General features: G+C 35.4%; 1 protein-coding gene across 1 annotated transcript in view; it reads right to left on the minus strand.

Moving 5' to 3' along the window:
* Positions 1-18,851, minus strand: part of LOC136864751 (S-adenosyl-L-methionine-dependent tRNA 4-demethylwyosine synthase TYW1) — a 198,886-nt gene that overhangs the window by 95,091 nt on the left and 84,944 nt on the right. The window contains exon 5 of the mRNA XM_067142109.2: positions 17,396-17,647. Coding sequence (XP_066998210.2) covers positions 17,396-17,647 — 252 coding nt within the window. The remainder of the gene's footprint in view (positions 1-17,395; positions 17,648-18,851) is intronic.

Below are 18,851 nucleotides of genomic sequence, written 5' to 3' on the forward strand. Positions count from 1 at the left end.
AAATAACGTTCGTGAGAAAAATATATACTGTAGTTTCTCCACCAAATCAATACACGATATTATAATCTAAAAGGATTATTTATGGAACAAAAGTAGTAGTAGTATTTATTCACTCATTATGTTGTTTACATATTTACAGGACTCTGTTTCTTATATACATAACTCTTCTAATAACATTATTACTTGAGAAAACAGGAATCTTGTAACTAAACCACATATATTATAGAAGTAGTAGTATTATTATTAACATATTAATACTTAAAATAAATTGGACTTTTAACTATCTCTTGAATACATTAAATACATTATTATTATTATTATTATTATTATTATTATTATTATACATAATAAAATCACACCAACCTCAAAAGAGTCGAGTAGATATTAGTAAAATACCACGTAAGGTGAAACCTTGTGTGTGGTAATTTAGAATATTAATTACATAGAGAGAAATATATTTTTAAATGATGCCTGAAGTACGAGTATGGGTATGAGTGAATGATGGATATGTTCAACAGCACATGGTGGAGCATCGAATAGAAATTGAATATGGTGACGTGATATTCTCATTTAGTTATTTCTTCAATAACAGTTTTATTATCCCTGACAAAGGATTTAAGACACTTCAGACTCATTTTCTGACTTAATGAAGTAGTTTGTAAAGAACCGGAAAGGACATTAAAGAATTTTGGAATGAAGTACAAGAAATTGCGCTTTGTTATGCTAAGTTTGGGTTTGTATAACATACAACGGTGGTACATCTTACTGCGTGTTGAATATTTATGTTTAATGTTCTCAATTATATTTTTGTTTTTGTTAATATATTTGTATATTTCAAGGGCATAGAGCTGTTTTACATTAAATATATTTGCTTCAGCATATAACTGACTACTTGGGTATAATCTTCCTTTCTCGTACATTATTCGTAATATAAGGTTTTGAACAACCTGTATTTTATTGATTACATTTTTGTAGGCTCCTCCCCATGCTAATATTCCGTAGCTAAGAATAGACTGAACTAAAGCGTAATAAACCTCTCTAAACAATTTCATACTGGATATGTATTTTAAATTGTGAAATATATAAACAGTTCTTCTGATTTTCTTTCTTACATCGGTAATGTGACTTTTCCATTTCATGTTCGAATCAATTAATAATCCCAAATACTTAACATTACTTACTTTATAAATTTTGTAGCAGTTACAATTGAATTTACACTTGGTGTTGTGTACAGTTAATTCATTAAAATCGTTCTGTGTATCTGTAACTGAAAAATTCATAAATTTTGTCTTTTTAATGTTTAAAAATAATTCATTATTATCTAACCATGCTTTAACTTTAAGCAGTGCTCGAGTTGCTCTCTGTCTGACAAGATTCCAGCTATCACCGTCTACATAAGTATATATTACGATGTGCGTATGTTCGGCATTTGCTATTGTTTCCTCTAGATCATTAATAAATAGAATAAACAATAGTGGACCTAATACCATGCCTTGTGGGACACCCTTTATTATCTTAATAATAATAATAATAATAATAATAATAATAATAATAATAATAATAATAATAATAATAATAATAATGTTATTTGCTTTACGTCCCACTAATTACTTTTACGGTCTTCGGAGACGCTGAGGTGCCGGAATCTAGTCCTGCAGGAGTTCTTTTACGTGCCAGTAAATCTACCAACACGAGGCTGTCGTATTTGAGCACCTTCAATTACCACCGGACTGAGCCAGGATCGAACCTGCCAAGTTGGGGTTAGAAGGCCAGCGCCTTAACCGTCTGAGCCACTCAGCCCGGCTTTATTATCTTCATTGGTGGGCTTAGATGAGGATTAATTCTGACATACTGTATTCGATCTGTCAAGTAACTCTCAAGCAAATCCAGCACATTAACCCTAAAGCTGTATTTTTCCAATTTCTGGAGGAGCAAGCAGTGTGACACACTATCGAATGCCTTTTCAAGGTCGAGAAATATCCCTGTGGAGAGCATAGAAAAATTAAGATTTTCATATATTCTCTTTGTTAAGGTGGATATAGCACCAGTCATTCCGAGATTTTTAATGAATCCAAACTGTCTGAGTGAAAGTATTAGGTGTTTTTCTAAAAATTGGTAAATATTGTTCTTTAAGCATTTCTCGAATATTTTTGATATTATTGTAGTTATCGAAATGGGTCTGTAATTTCTAATGTCAAACATTTTCAGACTTTTGATGAGGTTTTACTATTGTTGTTTTAAGCTGCTTTGGAAAGTAACCTAAGGTGAAGGAATCATTGATAATATTCAGCAACGGTTCCTTTAATGACTATATTTTCTTTAATAATTCGAGCCGAAATACTGTCTATTCCTACAGCTTTGTTTTCATGTACTTCACTCAAACATCTCTTCAGATCGTATTCTGTTACCGGTGCAAGGAAGCAAGTATGAGGGTTACGAGCGATATTTAATGTGGAGTCGGAAATCTGTCTGTGATGCTTTGATTTCTCAGTGGTTTCGTTAATGAAATAATTGTTAAATATATTAGAAATATTTATGTCATCTTTACAGATCTCACCTTTATCTGATTTCCTTGATTTCTTCTTTTCTAACCGACCTTTGTGTTATTTCATTGACTATGCCCCAGACCTTACCCCGGTTATTTGAATTGCGAATGATCAAATTCATACAGTACTCAGTTTTCGTTTTCATAATTAGATCATTTAGTTTGTTCCTATATTTCCTGTACTGTTCTTTAATTTCCAAGTTATCCTTGTTTTTTAAATATCGTTGATAAAGTCGGTCTCTTGTGTGAATAGATTTCACCAAACCATAAGAAATCCATTCTGTTTTTTTAACATCCTTTGATTTCAATTTAACAGTGGACAGGCTCATGCAGCTCTTAATCGTATTCAAGAATTTATCAAGTTTGATATCTAAATCACTGCTGTTCAAGATGTCTCCCCAATTTATTTTACTTAAATTATTTTTAAGCTCAAAATGATCTATTTTAAAACAGTTATGTATATTATTATGTATATGTTATGTATATTTTTAGGGACCAAGGCATTTTGAATGTTGAGACACTATTATAGGATAATGATCTGAAATTTTACTTTGAGCGATGATAGAGAGAATGTCGTCATTTCTCAACCTACTTTTAATCAAAGCATGATCAATACAGGATTTACTTGTACCAGATACTCTAGTAGGATTGTTTATTAAGGAAGGAAAATTACTTTCTTGTGCCATGTTGAGATATTCGTCACAGCCGTGCTCATTTAAAAGGTCTATATTTGTGTCCCCTTTTATCAGTTCAGTTTCAACATGGCATCTATCTTGGATATAATGATCTAACGCACTGAGAAACTGCTGTTTGTGATATTCATGTGACCGATATAATCCTGTAATAGCTACTTTCTTGTTGTCATAGTTAATTACTACTCTGGGAAATTTAAAGTCATCATACTCAATAATTTCCATTTCGTGCTCCAAACCATTTTTTACCATTAATACAACACCATCACATTTGTTAACTGAACCCTCATTGTAATAAGATTTATACAAGGCATGGTTACTTATATTTACATTACTCAGTGACCAACTTTCTGTTAAAATTATGACATCAAACCTATGATCATATGCTTTCAAAACAACGTCTAAAATGTTCTTATTTTTCCTTATGCTTCTAATATTAGTATGAAAAATTTCTAATATACTTTTCCCTTCCGCATGCTTCTGCAATCTACTCGTGCAATCTTTGATGCTCCTTCTCGTCTCTGAAAGAGGTTGGTATGTTACATAATCATCTTCTAAACCTATTCTGACTATTTACAGGAAAAGGTGATAGTTATTACTAAAAAGGAAGTTGCTGTAAGTACGGAGTTTGTACAGAGGGTTGGGACAAGGTCAGTGTACAGTAGGGTACCGTAATTAACGAGCTAGTGAAGGTCAAGCAGGTAGACGACAGCCATTCAGCCAAGCAGGGTGGAATGAAATAGCAGTGAAGGGAAGAGAGAGAGAGAGAGAGAGAGAGAGAGAGAAAGAGATATGTATCCTAGAAGAGGACACAAAACTCTATACAGAGGGTTACCAACTTATGGGTTAGTAAAATAAACACAGTTTAGATATGAGTAAGCTTATGGAATGTCACTCAACAATAATAATATAAGAAAATTTATTGGACTCCAACCTATTCAATACATTACAGGATGTTAACATTTTTAGTTAAACATCGTTAACATCCTGTAATGTATTGAATAGGTTGGAGTCCAATAAATTTTCTTATATTATTATTGAGATTCTTTCAACATGGAAAATAAAATGATTTCCATTACTTGTAATGTCACTCATCTGCGTAGCACGGTGCATGCTGCCGTCAGGGGTCTTAAACAGGATAACTCCATCACTGGTCCAGACATTTCTGGCGCCGAAATTGGAGATAGCCGCCTTCAGAATCGTCAGTCTGGCAGAAGTAAGTTCCTCCCGGATCGTGACACGAGATCCTTTCAAATGCCTTTTCTTTGCGAATATCTCCTTTCTGGTGCGATAACTTATCATCTTCACGATAATAGGCCGGGGTTTATTACCAATTTTAAGCCCGACTCTGTGGCTCCTGTCAATATCAGTCAATTTTATGTCGGCTCCAATGTCACGGGCAACATTTAATACTAAATTGTCCGTGTCCTCATTTGACTCCTCCGGAATGCCAAATATGCGGAGGTTATTTCTACGCCGATATTGTTCCAAATTATCATAATTTGATTTTACTTCCACTTTCAGTTCTGCGAGTTCTTTGTCTCTCTTGGCAATCTGATTCTTTAGGTCCTCACATGCATTTATATTGAACTGCACAGATTCTCCTAGTCTCTTTAACACACACTTCGTAATTTTGTCCACTATGGTACTCACAATTAATTCCACGAATACCTTAGACTGAAGTGTCTCTTCTATTATTTTCCTCACGGTGTCTTCTGTTGGGTTGGCACTCCTGCACTCGGCCTGCTGTTGATTCTTCTTCGTTCCTGGTGCCATTTCACTATTACACTAATTGCACGGCACTCGAACAAAGAACGAAATAATTGTTGTTAGTACTTGATTCCACGATACAAATAGATGCACTGTGGCAAATTACAGCACTGTCGCAATTGTTTACACCTGCCAAAACACTTAAATTCCACGAGCTTAAACACACACACACACACACACACACACACACACACACACACACACACACACACACACACACACACACACACACACACACACACACACACACACACACACACACACACACACACACACACACACACACACACACACACACACACACACACACACACACACACACACACACACACACACACACACACACACACACACACACACACACACACACACACACACACACACACACACTTAAATAAGATTAAAAGTACATTAGAATATAGACCTATGAAATGATTGTAACATAAATACATTTGAAAGAAAGATCATGAATGCGGTATTGATACTCGAGACGATTCAAGTATTACTACTTGTTGCCACTCTTTACGATGATCCTTTATTATTATGATTATTACTATTATCAACATCAATGGAAGTCCTGCATGCTTTAGTTATTTTTATTACCAAATTTTCAATTAGTAGTGGTACATTATTTTTATTTGAATTAATTAAGACAATTATTAAAAAATAATGCAGCATGGGTGGTTTTTAAGGGAGACTATCTCGGCAGTGAAAAGGTTAAGAAGCTATTTTTGTACTCGCTTACCTGCATTCAAAAGTTTAGAAAACTGGTTCCAGATCTACCTCTCCCTCTGAAACCTGTTCTAACATGCTGGGGTACTTGCTGATGCCCGCTTTATACTATGCTAATCACTGTGACAAAATCGAGGAGGTAGTAGATTCGTTTGATTAAAGTGAATTAATGCGCAAAAGCTAAAGCCAAGATTGATAATGTTCTTTGTTTTACACCAAGGTGCTGAATTTTGTCCCGCAGGAGTTCTTTTACGTGCTGGTAAATCTACCGATACAGGGCTGATGTATTTGAGCACCTTCGAATACCACCGGACTGAGCCAGGATCGAATCTGCCAACTTGAGCTCGGAAAGCCAGCGCTGTAACTATCTGAGCCACATGGCCTGTCTAAAACCATGATTGCTCTTCATAGAAACAATGTTGCCTCCCTGACAAAATTTGCAGTTCAATGTCAGGAGTCTGCTGATAAGGGAGTATTGGATTAAGGAGGACACATTTGACATCATATTGCAACAGTGTTCAACATTTTATCTATACAGACATACCCGTAATATCGTGTTTATATGGAGATGACAATATCGATTTTACTTCCATGCAATTATTAATAAAATTTTTATATGTCATATTGTACATGTCACAGTTTTAGTTTTCTTAGTGGGGGGGGGCCTGTTTCATTAGGCCTTAATGTAATATATGAATTTTAACCTATACAGCTGAAGAAGAGAAACATCGTTCTCAAAACATCTATTATACGGTATATTCTGAAGTGTGAAATGTAAATAAATTTTTAATACATAGTACTGACTAGGGGCATTGTTTATCTCTCTATTTACTGTGATTAAGTCAATATGGACCCAATACTGGCAATTATGGTCAAGATTATTAAGAAAGACTTCAACGTATTCAGGCATTTAAAGTGTTGCCTATCACTAAGGATAGGCCTTAATGTTGGCATAATAATAATAATAATAATAATAATAATAATAATAATAATAATAATAATAAATTATATGTTTTTACGTCCCACAAACTACTTTTGTCATTTTCAGAGACAAAGAGGTGCCAGAATTTAGTATAAAAGGAGTTCTTTTACATGCCTGTAAGCCTACCTACATGAAGCCGACTTATTTAAGCACCTTCGAATACCACCGGACTGAGCCAGGATCAAACCTGCCAAGTTAGGATTCAGAATACCAGCGCCTCATCCGTCTGAGACACTCAGCCTGCCAAAGTTGGATTTAAACACAGTCAAGGACTGACTTGCCACAACCATTGGTAGAATAGACAGGGGTGATAAGCATGACATGACAGGATATAGTGTCCTAAATAAGTGATGATTCCATAAAGACTGAAATAGAAGAACAAATTGTTTCTACCAGATACAAAAAGTGATTTAGGAGTAGTTCTGTCTACATACATAACTCACTGAAAATGACATCAAAGCTATTCATAAGTGGTTTAGAAATGACGACTGTTAACATTAGATTTAGGATTCTTTCAGTTTATTTATTAAGAATTCAGGAAAAGAACATGTAGATAAATATAATGGGACAGTAACTGATGTAGAAGAGAGAGAATTAACATCAATGACAGAATACCACTGAATAGTTGTTTAAACACTAGTATAGGAAAAAGAACTTCTGTTTTGTTTCGATTGTCTACAAGTTTACATAGCAATGTAGATATCAACTACATATCTTTACTTTGACATGTGCTACAATATTTTGAAAAAGAAAAAAAAAAAGTTCATTGACAATGCTAAGCTCACCAACATTCACAAAGTCGAAAGAGTGAAATGAATTGGCAATAAGACATCACAGGAAGATTTAACAAAAAATCCCCTCCGAGAAAGACGATACTGCGGTGGGACAAACTACTTACGACCAGACATGTTATGTTAATGTTAATATTTTACGTCTCACTAACTACTTTTGACAGTTTTCGGAGACACGGAGGTGCTGTAATTTTGTCCTGCTGGAGTTCATTTACGTGCCAGTAAATCTACCAACACGAGGCTGACGTATTCGAGAACCTTCAAATACGACTGGACTGAGCCAGGATCCAACCTGCCAAGTTTGAATTCAGAATGCCAGCACCTCAACCGCCCGAGCCACTCAGCCTAGAACAATTCTGAACTAAAAGAAGATATAATGGCATCAACATACAAGGATAATTTCAGCGATGGACACACTTATGCTTAAAACTTCCAAAAGATTCACTGTGGAAAGGGTCATTTGAAAATGGATTATTAAAAACTACAATACATAGACCCAAACAGCAGCTCGTCAATACACCAACAAGTTAAGTACTGTCATGAATAAGTGACAAAGAAGAGTAGCTTGTACTGGGTGGGCAAAATAAAACCAGCCCGGAAATTATTTACAAATGGACTGATGGAGACTTGACACTTGTTGATGAACATCACAGAATATATAGGAAATGGTCTCATCTGAAGAAATGAAAACTGAGGATCCAAAAGTCCTGACTCCACTTCACTCAGAAACTACCAGGAGAACTCGACAATTTAAGGTTCATCTGAACGCTTCATTGCATGCACAACAGTAAATTTATAAGGATACAGATGCAGGTCTGTTTCAACACGACGATCTCTTTAATTTCCATGGCGTCAAGATTTCGGACTTCATTCCAGGCTTTCCTTCAATCTTTTTAGATAGTTATGGTTTTATTCAATACAGAGCCCGTTTCACTCCATTTTGCCACTAAGTTTTGCATTGCTACTTCACGGGAGGTTTTCCCAAAACACTTCCAGTCTTAAGCAATGCCGCAAACAGTTCCACACAGGTTTTCCATAAATTGTGCTTCGCTTAACACTCGACAATGAACACGCACTGTTTTACCATGCGCACCATTTTATGTTGCATTCAACTGGTCATTAAACATATTTTCGTAGTGACAGAGCAACATACTCGGGACAGAGCATGCGGGAGATACGCACGCGCAGACATGTGACGGCAACCGATTGGTGCATCGAAATCATTGTTTCCAGCATTTCCTGTGATGGCCAGTTCTCCTGTTTATTAACAAGGGTCAATTCTGCATCAGTCTTATAAATATCTTTCAGACCAGTTGTACTTTGTCCACTCTGTACAAGAGTACTCAAGTGGTTCTTGAAACTTCTGCAGCATCAAACAAATGTTTTCTGATGAACATTCAACTTTCTTAAATCATCTTCCAAAACATGCCTGGCATAGGGTAGGAGACCATATTTTCAGAAACTGGCAACGGCACACTTACCAATACTGAAAGGTGTGAAAACCTAACCACTCTTTACAATTTATTAAAATTCGTATCCACCTTATTCAATACCAAAAAAGTTGTTAAGATGAAATTACAACATGTATATTATTTTATCAGGACTAGTGTCGACGCTTTATATTGCGTTATCATCAGCTGATATACACTGGAAACATTGGCAAACATATATAAGTTTATCTACGTCACACACATTATAAAAACTATAAAGATTTAAAAACTATATTATAATTATACTATTTCCGAGTCCATATTGTCCAAGACTTGCAATTATTAAACTTTGGATTGCTACAATCTGATGCAATTTGGTTTAAATAATCATTAAAATTAAACAAAACTAATAATAAAATCACGATCTTCTTAAAAACATTCACTTTGTTTGACGTTTTCTAAAAAATGTTTTTGTAGAAACATATTAAAACCATTCAATAAAGTCCTCAGGCTATTGCCATGTAGTGAACATAATGTCGCAGAATAAGGTTAAACAATCTTCTTAAATGACATTGACACTGTTTGACACTTCAAAATCTTTTAAAACCATATTAAAATTATTCTGTGAAATCTTCAAAATGTTGAAATGTGGCGATCATGAAAAGAGGCGGACTCAGAAGCCGGTGCTTTATGAAGTTACCAATTATTTCATTCTCAGTTCAATGTGGACCTGAAATAATATGAATATATTAACCTTCACTTTAACTGAAAAAGTGTAAACTTTACATCTTATAACATGTGACTCACCTCGTGAGATCACTGTCCTAGCAAAGCATCGTGTAGCTAAGTGAACCTTGTTGTGTCAGCAATCCAGTGTCCAAGGTTGGTTTTTGGGTTAAAGAGGGGAACTAGGGGAAGGAGGGAGCCGTTATCGTGGAAGGCAGTATGTAACTGCACATACTGCCTCCCTCCGGAGCTCCAACAGGTTGCCGCCCCTCAGTTGCTCCTCCCTCCTTCCCCTAGTTCCCCTCTTTGACCCAAAACCAACCTTTGACACTGGATTGCTGACACAACAAGATTCACTTAGCTACACGATGCTTTGCTAGGACAGTGATCTCACGAGGTGAGTCACATGTTATAAGACGTAAAGTTTACACTTTTCCAGTTAAAGTGAAGGTTAATATATTCATATTATTTCAGGTCCGCATTGAACTGAGAATGAAATAATTGGTAACTTCATAAAGCACCGGCTTCTGAGTCCGCCTCTTTTCACGATCGCCACATTTCAACATTTTGAAGATTTCACAGAATAATTTTAATATGGTTTTAAAAGATTTTGAAATGTCAAACAGTGTCAATGTCATTTAAGGAGACTGTTTAACCTTATTCTGCGACATTATGTTCACTACATGGCAATAGCCTGAGGACTTTATTGAATGGTTTTAATACGTTTCTACAAAAACATTTTTTAGAAAACGTCAAACAAAGTGAATGTTTTTAAGAAGATCGTGATTTTATTATTAGTTTTGTTTAATTTTAATGATTATTTAAACCAAATTGCATCAGACTGTAGCAATCCAAAGTTTAATAATTGCAAGTCTTGGACAATATGGACTCGGAAATAGTATAATTATAATATGGTTTTTAAATCTTTATAGTTTTTATAATGTGTGTGACGTAGATAAACTTATATATGTTTGCCAATGTTTCCAGTGTATATCAGCTGATGATGACGCAATATAAAGCGTCGACACTAGTCCTAACAAAATAAATATACATGTTGTAATTTCATCTTAACAACATTTTTGGTATTGAATAAGGTGGATACGAATTTTAATAAATTGTAATCTTGGTTCAATACGGACGAATAATGAAATTTATATACTTAACTAACCACTCTTTAATCGTACAACATTATGTACATCTATTTTCTAATATTAAGATAACGCAAAAGGAAAAATGATAGGCCTGTTTATCTATTTACTATAAACAAAAGGCAAAATTATTTCATTACTCAACAAATAACATTGGTATCTATTTGACTACAGTTATCCCTAGTTATAAATGCCATTGTTTGTTTTGAGTGTAGTTGGCGCAATAAAGAGGGCGGCGTTAAATCGAGGTCACGTTTTAAGCCATTAATTTCTATTTCAATATACTGCCCAGGAAGTTTCTATAATAGTGTTAATTCAACAATTAATTTATCTAGATATTTTGTATTTGTACAATACTGGGACATGTTTCATGCAAATTTTATACAGTTATGATAAGCAAAGAAAAGTATATTTATTCACGTCTGAAAAATTATTTCAATGGAGCATACAGATAGACAGGAATGAAGTTTGTAACAGGTCAAGGTGAGTTCATGCCAAGTTCTTTACCCTGAAATTGTTGTTTATCCAAGGTTCCAAAGCTATTCACAGAAACGATCTACAGTGTTAGCAGTATGGAAATTTCCATTGTATGCCATGATCATACATCCAGAGCAGGTACAGCAAATCCCCTGGGCTATGCCAATCAACATAATGAGCTACCAATGAGGGTCAGTAGCATCCAGCCTGTTCACATTCCTAAAGGATTGGGAAAAAGCCATGTTTGAAGATAAATTCTCTGGGTTCCTGCCGATGATTTTAAATCAACAGTCAGCGATATATTGAGTACACTTTTAACACTGTATGACGCTTCTGTACCAGTGCTACCGATGGTAGAAGTGGTATTATATCGAGGTAGTTACACTGCTATTTTCATCAAGAATATCGGTTTGTTGTTCATCGTGGGCAATAACTGGGGGTGGCGGTATATAGGGGGTTGACTGTATTTACCAAACATAAGACAAATAACACTATTCAATCAATCAATCAATCAATCAATCAATCAATCAATCAATCAATCAATCAACTGCATTTTGGACCGTCACCCAGGTGGGATATTCACCAGCAACTGTTTGACAAGTTTTTCTTCGATGATTTAATTATCGAACATTTCCCTCGACAAATCATTCCATTATCTCTGTCGTGAACAACGGTTCGCGACGCGCCTTTCGCATATAACAGAGCGAGTGAACGGACTCGGACGAGATTCGAATCCGCAACCTCCAGGGTATAAAGCCTGTGATATGAAAAGTAGCAGGTATATAAACACATGTATACATGAAGAAAAATTACAGGAGTGTCTGTATATGTCTATAATTCATAAATAATAGTAATTATAATAATGGGAATGACAGAATATTCCAAAGAAAGAATTAGAACATTCTATGTGGTGTAGAAGTTTGTAAGCCAAGAGTTTTGTGACTCGGTCTTATGAAACATTGTGCAAGCTAAATACGCATTTCTTCTGGAGATGTACAATGTCGTGTGAGTAACATACGGATAGCTCCAAGTTGCTAGAAAATCACATGTAGTTACGTGACTGGGAGGTACTATACTAAGGAACCAATCAGACAACAGTGATGCTATGGCGTATATAAGTGACTAGTGGTGGTGGTGGTGGTGGTGGTGGTGGTGGTGTATTATTCAGTAGAGAGTTCTCAAAGGGATGGAAAAGAAATATAAACTCTTAATTCATGAACAACAAGGCCTTTTGATTCTCAGCCTTTGGACTGTGTTGGCCGGAAATAAACTGTTAGTCGGTCAGGGAGAACTGTTAGTGGGCTGGTATAGTTTGAGTAGAGCCGCAAGTGTGTACCTTAAACATTAGCCAGTTAGAGGGATTCTTTTTTGCTAGTTGCTTAACGTCGCACCGACACAGATAGGTCTTATGGCGACGATGGGACAGGAAAGGGCTAGGAGTGGGAAGGAAGCAGCCGTGGCCTTAATTAAGGTACAGCCCCAGCATTTGCCTGGTGTGAAAATGGGAAACCATGGAAAACCATTTTCAGGGCTGCCGACAGTGGGGTTCAAACCTACTATCTCCCGAATACTGGATACTGGCCGCACTTAAGCGACTGCAGCTATCGAGCTCGGTTGTTAGAGGGATAAAAGACTGTTGAAATGTGTGTGATTCGTTAGTGAACGATCACAGGGTTTTCCACACCAGTAGTCAATTAGGTGTTGGAGTATAATAATAATAATCATAAGCCAGCAATTGTTCTCATTGGGAAGATTTTGCATAGCCGACGAAGTAACGGGTTCCAGAGATTTCAGCGCAGAAGAAAGAAGACTTCAGCCGCACGGGTTCAGCTCCATCCCGTAGTTAAGTATTCAACCAGTGATTATACATTCTTGCGTGTAGTATAAAGACTCGAAAACTTACAGCAGGATCTGAAAGAGATTTGAAGGTTGAATGGTTTCAGAAATTTATATGTGCTTTGTATATATATATATATATATATATATATATATATATATATATATATAAATAAAAGAACTTGTCCTGACTGACTGACTGACACATCATTGCCGAAACAAAACTACTTGACATAAAGAAATGAAATTTTGGGGATATATTCATATTAAGATGCAAGTGCTCGCTAAGAGAGGATTTTTGGATATTCCGTCACTAAGGGGGTGAAAAAAGGGGTAAAATTTTAAAATGAGTGTATCTATATCTCAAAACTTTAAAAGTTTACAATTGAAAAAATTGGTATTTAGAATCTTCTTTAAACATAAGGAAACACAAATTTTTTTTTTGTTTTTAGAAAATCCCAATAGCAGGGGTGAAAAAGGGTGAAAAGGGGGTTGAATGCCTTTAATCAGGATACCGGTACTTATATCTCAGAAACTGAATATATTACAGACCTGAAAATTGGTACTTTTGATCTCTTTTAAAAATAAAGAAAAAAGTATTTTTTTGTTTTAGGAAAATCCAATTAATGGGAGGGTGAAAAGGGGGGTGAATTTTTAAAATGAGTGCATCTATATCTCAAAAATTTTAAAGTTTACAGATGTAAAAATTGGTATTTAGAATCTTCATTAAAAATAAACACGTTTTTTTTGTTTTGTTTTTGGAAAATCCCAATAGGAGGGGTGAAAAGGGGTGAAAAAGGGGTTGAATGCCTTTAATGTGGATACTTATATCTCAGAAACTGAAGATATTACAGACCTGAAAATTAGTGTGTGGGATCTCTTTTAAATATAAAGAAACAGGTATTTTTTTGTTTTTGGAAAATCCAATTTATGGGGGGTCAAGAGGTCGTGAATTTTAAAATGAGTATCTATATCCCAAAACTTTGAAAGTTTATAGATGTAAAAATTGGTATTTAGAATCTCCTTTAAAAATAAAGAAACATGCATTTTTTTTTGTTTTTGGAAAATCCCAACAGGAAGGGTGGAAAAGTGTGAAAAATGGGTTGAATGCCTCTAATGAGGCTACTTATATTTCAGAACCTGAAGATATTACAGACCTGAAAATTGGTATTTGGGATCTACTTTAAAAATAAAGAATCATGTATTTTTTTGTATTGGGAAAATCCAATGAATGGCGGGGTGACAAGGGGGTGAATTTTTAAAATGAGTATCTATATCTCAAGACTTTGAAAGTTTATAGATGTAAAAATGTGTATTTAGAATCTCCTTTAAAAATAAAGAAACAAGTATTTTTTTTGTTTTCGGAAAATCCCAATAGGAAGGGTGGAAAAGGGTGAAAAAGGGGTTGAATGTCTTTAATGAGGCTACTTATATTTCAGAACCTGAAAATATTACAGACCTGAAAATTGGTATTTGGGATCTACTTTAAAAATAAAGAAATAGGTATTTTTTCATTTTTGGAAAATCCAAATAATGGGGGAGTGAAAAGGGGGCAGAATTTTTAAAATGAGTGTGCCTACATCTTGAAACTTTAAAAGTTTACAGATATAAAAATTGGTATTTAGAATCTCCCTTAAAAATAAAGGAACATGTATTTTTTTGTTTTCTGTAAATCCCAATAGGAAGCGTAAAAAAGGGTGAATAATGGGTTGAATGCCCTTTAATGAGAATACATATATTTCAGAAACTGAAGATATTACAGAACTGAAAATTTATATATGGGATCTGCTTTAAAAATAAAGAAACACATATTTTTTGTTTTTGGAAAATCCAATTAATGGCGGTTAATCAGGAGTGACAAAGTGGGGTGAATTTTTTGAAAGACTAAATCTACAGAATATCTGAGAAACGTAAAATATTACAGACGTAAAAATTGGGTATTTGGAATCTCCTGTAAATGTAAAGAAACACAGGTGATTTGTTTTTGGAAACTCCACTTAATGGGAACTAAAAGGGGGTGAGATTTCAAAATTAGAATTTCTACAGTGTATCTAAAAAAAAACTTAACAAGTTACAGAAGTGAAAATGGTATTTTTATCTCTATTAAAAATAAAGAAACGTGTATTTTTAGTTTTCGGAATTACCACTTGGGTGGAGGGGAGGGGGGTAAAAGTGACAAAATGGTGTTGAATTCTTTTAATTAGGCAACTGATATCTCAAAAATGAAGACATTACAGACATGAAATTTGATATTTGGAATCTGCTTTAAAAGTAAAGAGAGACGTATTCTTGGAAAATCCAGTAAAGAGGGGGGGGTGAAAGAATTGAAAAATGAATTTACTTAATTGTATGTGAATACATACATCTAATAAAAACTAAAGTTGTTACAGGCGTGAAAATTGGTATTGGGATCTCCTTTAAAAACAAAGAAAAACGCGTTTTTGGGGGGAAACCATCTTGGGAGGTGGGAGTGAAAAGGAGTTGAATTCCTTTCATGAGGACACAAATAAAAAACTGAAGAAGTTAGAGTCATGATAATTGGTATTTAGAAGATCCTTTACTATTAAAGAAACGAGTATTTTTTGCCGGAAAATTCACTTGGGGAGGGGGGGGGGGGGGAGGAGTGTGAAAGGAAGTGAAAAAAGTGAATTATTTTCATGGGGATACTTATATCTCAAAACTGAAGGTAAAAGACGTGAACATTGGTGTTTGGAATCTCCTTTAAACATAAACACGCCTTCTTTTAATTATTTTTTGGGGGCTGGGGGTAAATATACTTAACAGCGGTGGGGTGTAAAAGGAGGTGAGACCAATTGATTCTACTGTTCATAATGTACTTATAAGGAGCTTCCGTTGCTCAGGCGGCAGCGCGCCTGCCTCTCACAGCTGGGTTCCGTGGTTCAAATCCAGGTCACTCCATGTGAAATTCGTGCTGGACAAAACGGAGGTGGGACAGGGTTTTCTCCGGATACTCTGGTTTTCCCCGTCATCATTCATTCCAGCAACACTGTCCAATATTTTATTTCATTTGTCATTCATCGATCATTGCCCCAGAGGAGTACTTCGGCAGCCGGCATAATTAATATTGTCGCCCCTAGATGGGGCTTTATTCATTCCATTCCTGACCCTGTCGAATGACTGGAAACAGGCTGCAGATTTTCGATGTACTTATTCTGATCATAAACCAATCATTTATAATCTTTCCTGGGGTTCATTTTCAACAGCCATATATTCCTTCGGTGAACGTTCTTAGATTACAGTAGATTCTCCTGGCATATAAATAAAAAAGTAAACACATTTGAAATAAACGATAGGAATGAGATTGACCGTCAAATTGTTCACCTCTATAATATGGTCAATAATACAAAGAATGTCATTCGTATCGCCAGAAATCCCGCGACACTTGCCTACGCGCGACAATGGTACCGGTCACATTGAAAAAAATGACAATATCAGCAGATGTAATTTACCGCCAAGTAGCGGTCTTGCATCTTGCTGTGGGGTCAGAATATCTAATAATAATAATAATAATAATAATAATAATAATAATAATAATGTTCTGGACCGTCGTCAAATGTGCGGACCGCGCTGGAAACGGGTCCTGAACGGGTAATGACTAAGAATGCAGTCCGGCTGCGGGTTCAGTACCGCCAAGGCACCCAAGACGACACAACGCCGGATCTCCTGAAGGATTTGATCCATATTAAAAATGCTTATAGGAAAAGATGGAAAAGATTTAGGGACCCAACTGACTGGGTAGAATACCTGGACCTAGCCCGGGAAGTACGAAATCGATTGCTGGAAAAAAGATTGAAAAATGGGAGAAACGTTGCCGTAATCAGTCAGAAAACGAGTCAGATCGCGAATTTTGGCAGAATCTCGCAGAAAACGAGTCAGATCGCGAATATCGGTGGATTATATATCTAAAACAATAAGCATTCAATTATAATTTTCAGTATAATACCGTAGCGAAGCACGGGTATCTTGCTAGTATGTGTATATAATTTCAAGGGTTTTAGAATATAAGTGATATTCAAACAATCTTTGCCAATCTGACTATACGCTCCCGAGTCCCCAGTCTGCCAGATTCCCTAGATATGACATCTCTGACCAATTGGGACATTTGAGAAAATAGGTTGAAAAATGGTACTGTCCCTTTCAAAACAGGACATCTGGTCACTTTACATAGACTTAACATTCAGCATGCATGATAGTGGAATTAGCAGGAACTATTTGCTCATGTAAGAAAATAATAAGAATACTTACTTTTACCTTACTTTTCACTTTTCCAGATTTCTTACTTTTACAAATGCCACTACATTTACTATTACATTTTCCACCATCTTCTGGCTCAGAGTCCCATTGTTTCAGCCGAGGCAAAAGCACTTTGCACCATGTTTCAAAGTCACTTTCTATACTCCAGTTTTTACTACTAGAACCGGATTCGTCTCCCAGGCCTAGTCTAGCAATTCGAGTAGCATGTAATTTGTATAGGCAGCGATCCACATGTTTTCCAACCTGGCACAAAAAATACAAACTTTGTTTAATAAATATTCCCAACACAAGTATCACTCTTTTCTTACTGAAAGCCTAACTTAACTTTTAATGCCATTCAGTAGGTATTTTAAATAAATTTTGTAACCATCCGTTGTTGAAAATGGACTCCGAAACATTAATTACAAATACAAATAAAATATATTTTAGAACTAAAAATTTGCATTTCCTAATACTCGAAAGTAAAATCTTACAACTGTGAAAAAATACAAAAACATATCAATACTAATAACTTAAAATATTGTAAGATACCAAGTTTTCTGTATAATTACTTCAGAATATAAGTTGCACTCTTCTTTTTCCAAAACTTGCAGCAAAATTATCAGAAAATGCCTTGAAATATGAAGGTAACAATTATCTGTATATATACTGTATTATCAAATGTCCAATTTAAACCTTAAAAACTGGAAAAACATCAGCTTACAATATGTTCTGGTATAACCCACATGTTAAGACAACACAGCAGTGTCCTATGACATTAACACTCCAGTGGTCGCGCAGAGCACAATAGTGATCCAGCCGTTTAGATTTTTTCGCTCCTGTTTTTTGGTAAGATTGTTGACCTTCAGCATCTGTGTACCTTCCTCGTGCCCCATCCCCTCTCTCATAACGCAGTAGTCTGCTAACCTTGACTGATGGTTATTGCGTTATAGAACAATATATTCTTGTGGATCACAATTGTGATCCATGCGACCACTAGCGTGACTTATTTTGACTTTGTTTGTTTTCTTATTACAGTGTCTAATCTCAGTTGATGTGCATATATCTACTCCGTTTTATGAGTTTATATTAATTATTGGTATATAAGTACAAAATTGATGACTATGAGATTATAAATCGATGGCTGAATGAACCAGACAGTGAGGTACCTCAAAAACATTATGGAGGGAGTAAATGAGACAAATCACAATGTCCAGTAAATTTTCTGGTATTTTTTATAAATGCATGCATAATTATATGATAATGTACAGAAAATAAAGTTCTCTTCACAATGCATAATCATATTCATTGAATAAATAGTATAGAATAGCCATTTATCACAAAGAAAAATGGATCACAATTGTGATCCGCGCGACCACTGGTGTGAGTTTTCTTCGCGCGACCACCGAAGTGTTAATTTCTGACACCAAACTTATGACTAATGCTTTTATTCATCAAATGGCATGAG

The sequence above is a fragment of the Anabrus simplex genome, chromosome 2 (genome assembly GCF_040414725.1).
Source record: "Anabrus simplex isolate iqAnaSimp1 chromosome 2, ASM4041472v1, whole genome shotgun sequence".
Taxonomy (NCBI): Eukaryota; Metazoa; Arthropoda; class Insecta; order Orthoptera; family Tettigoniidae; genus Anabrus; species Anabrus simplex.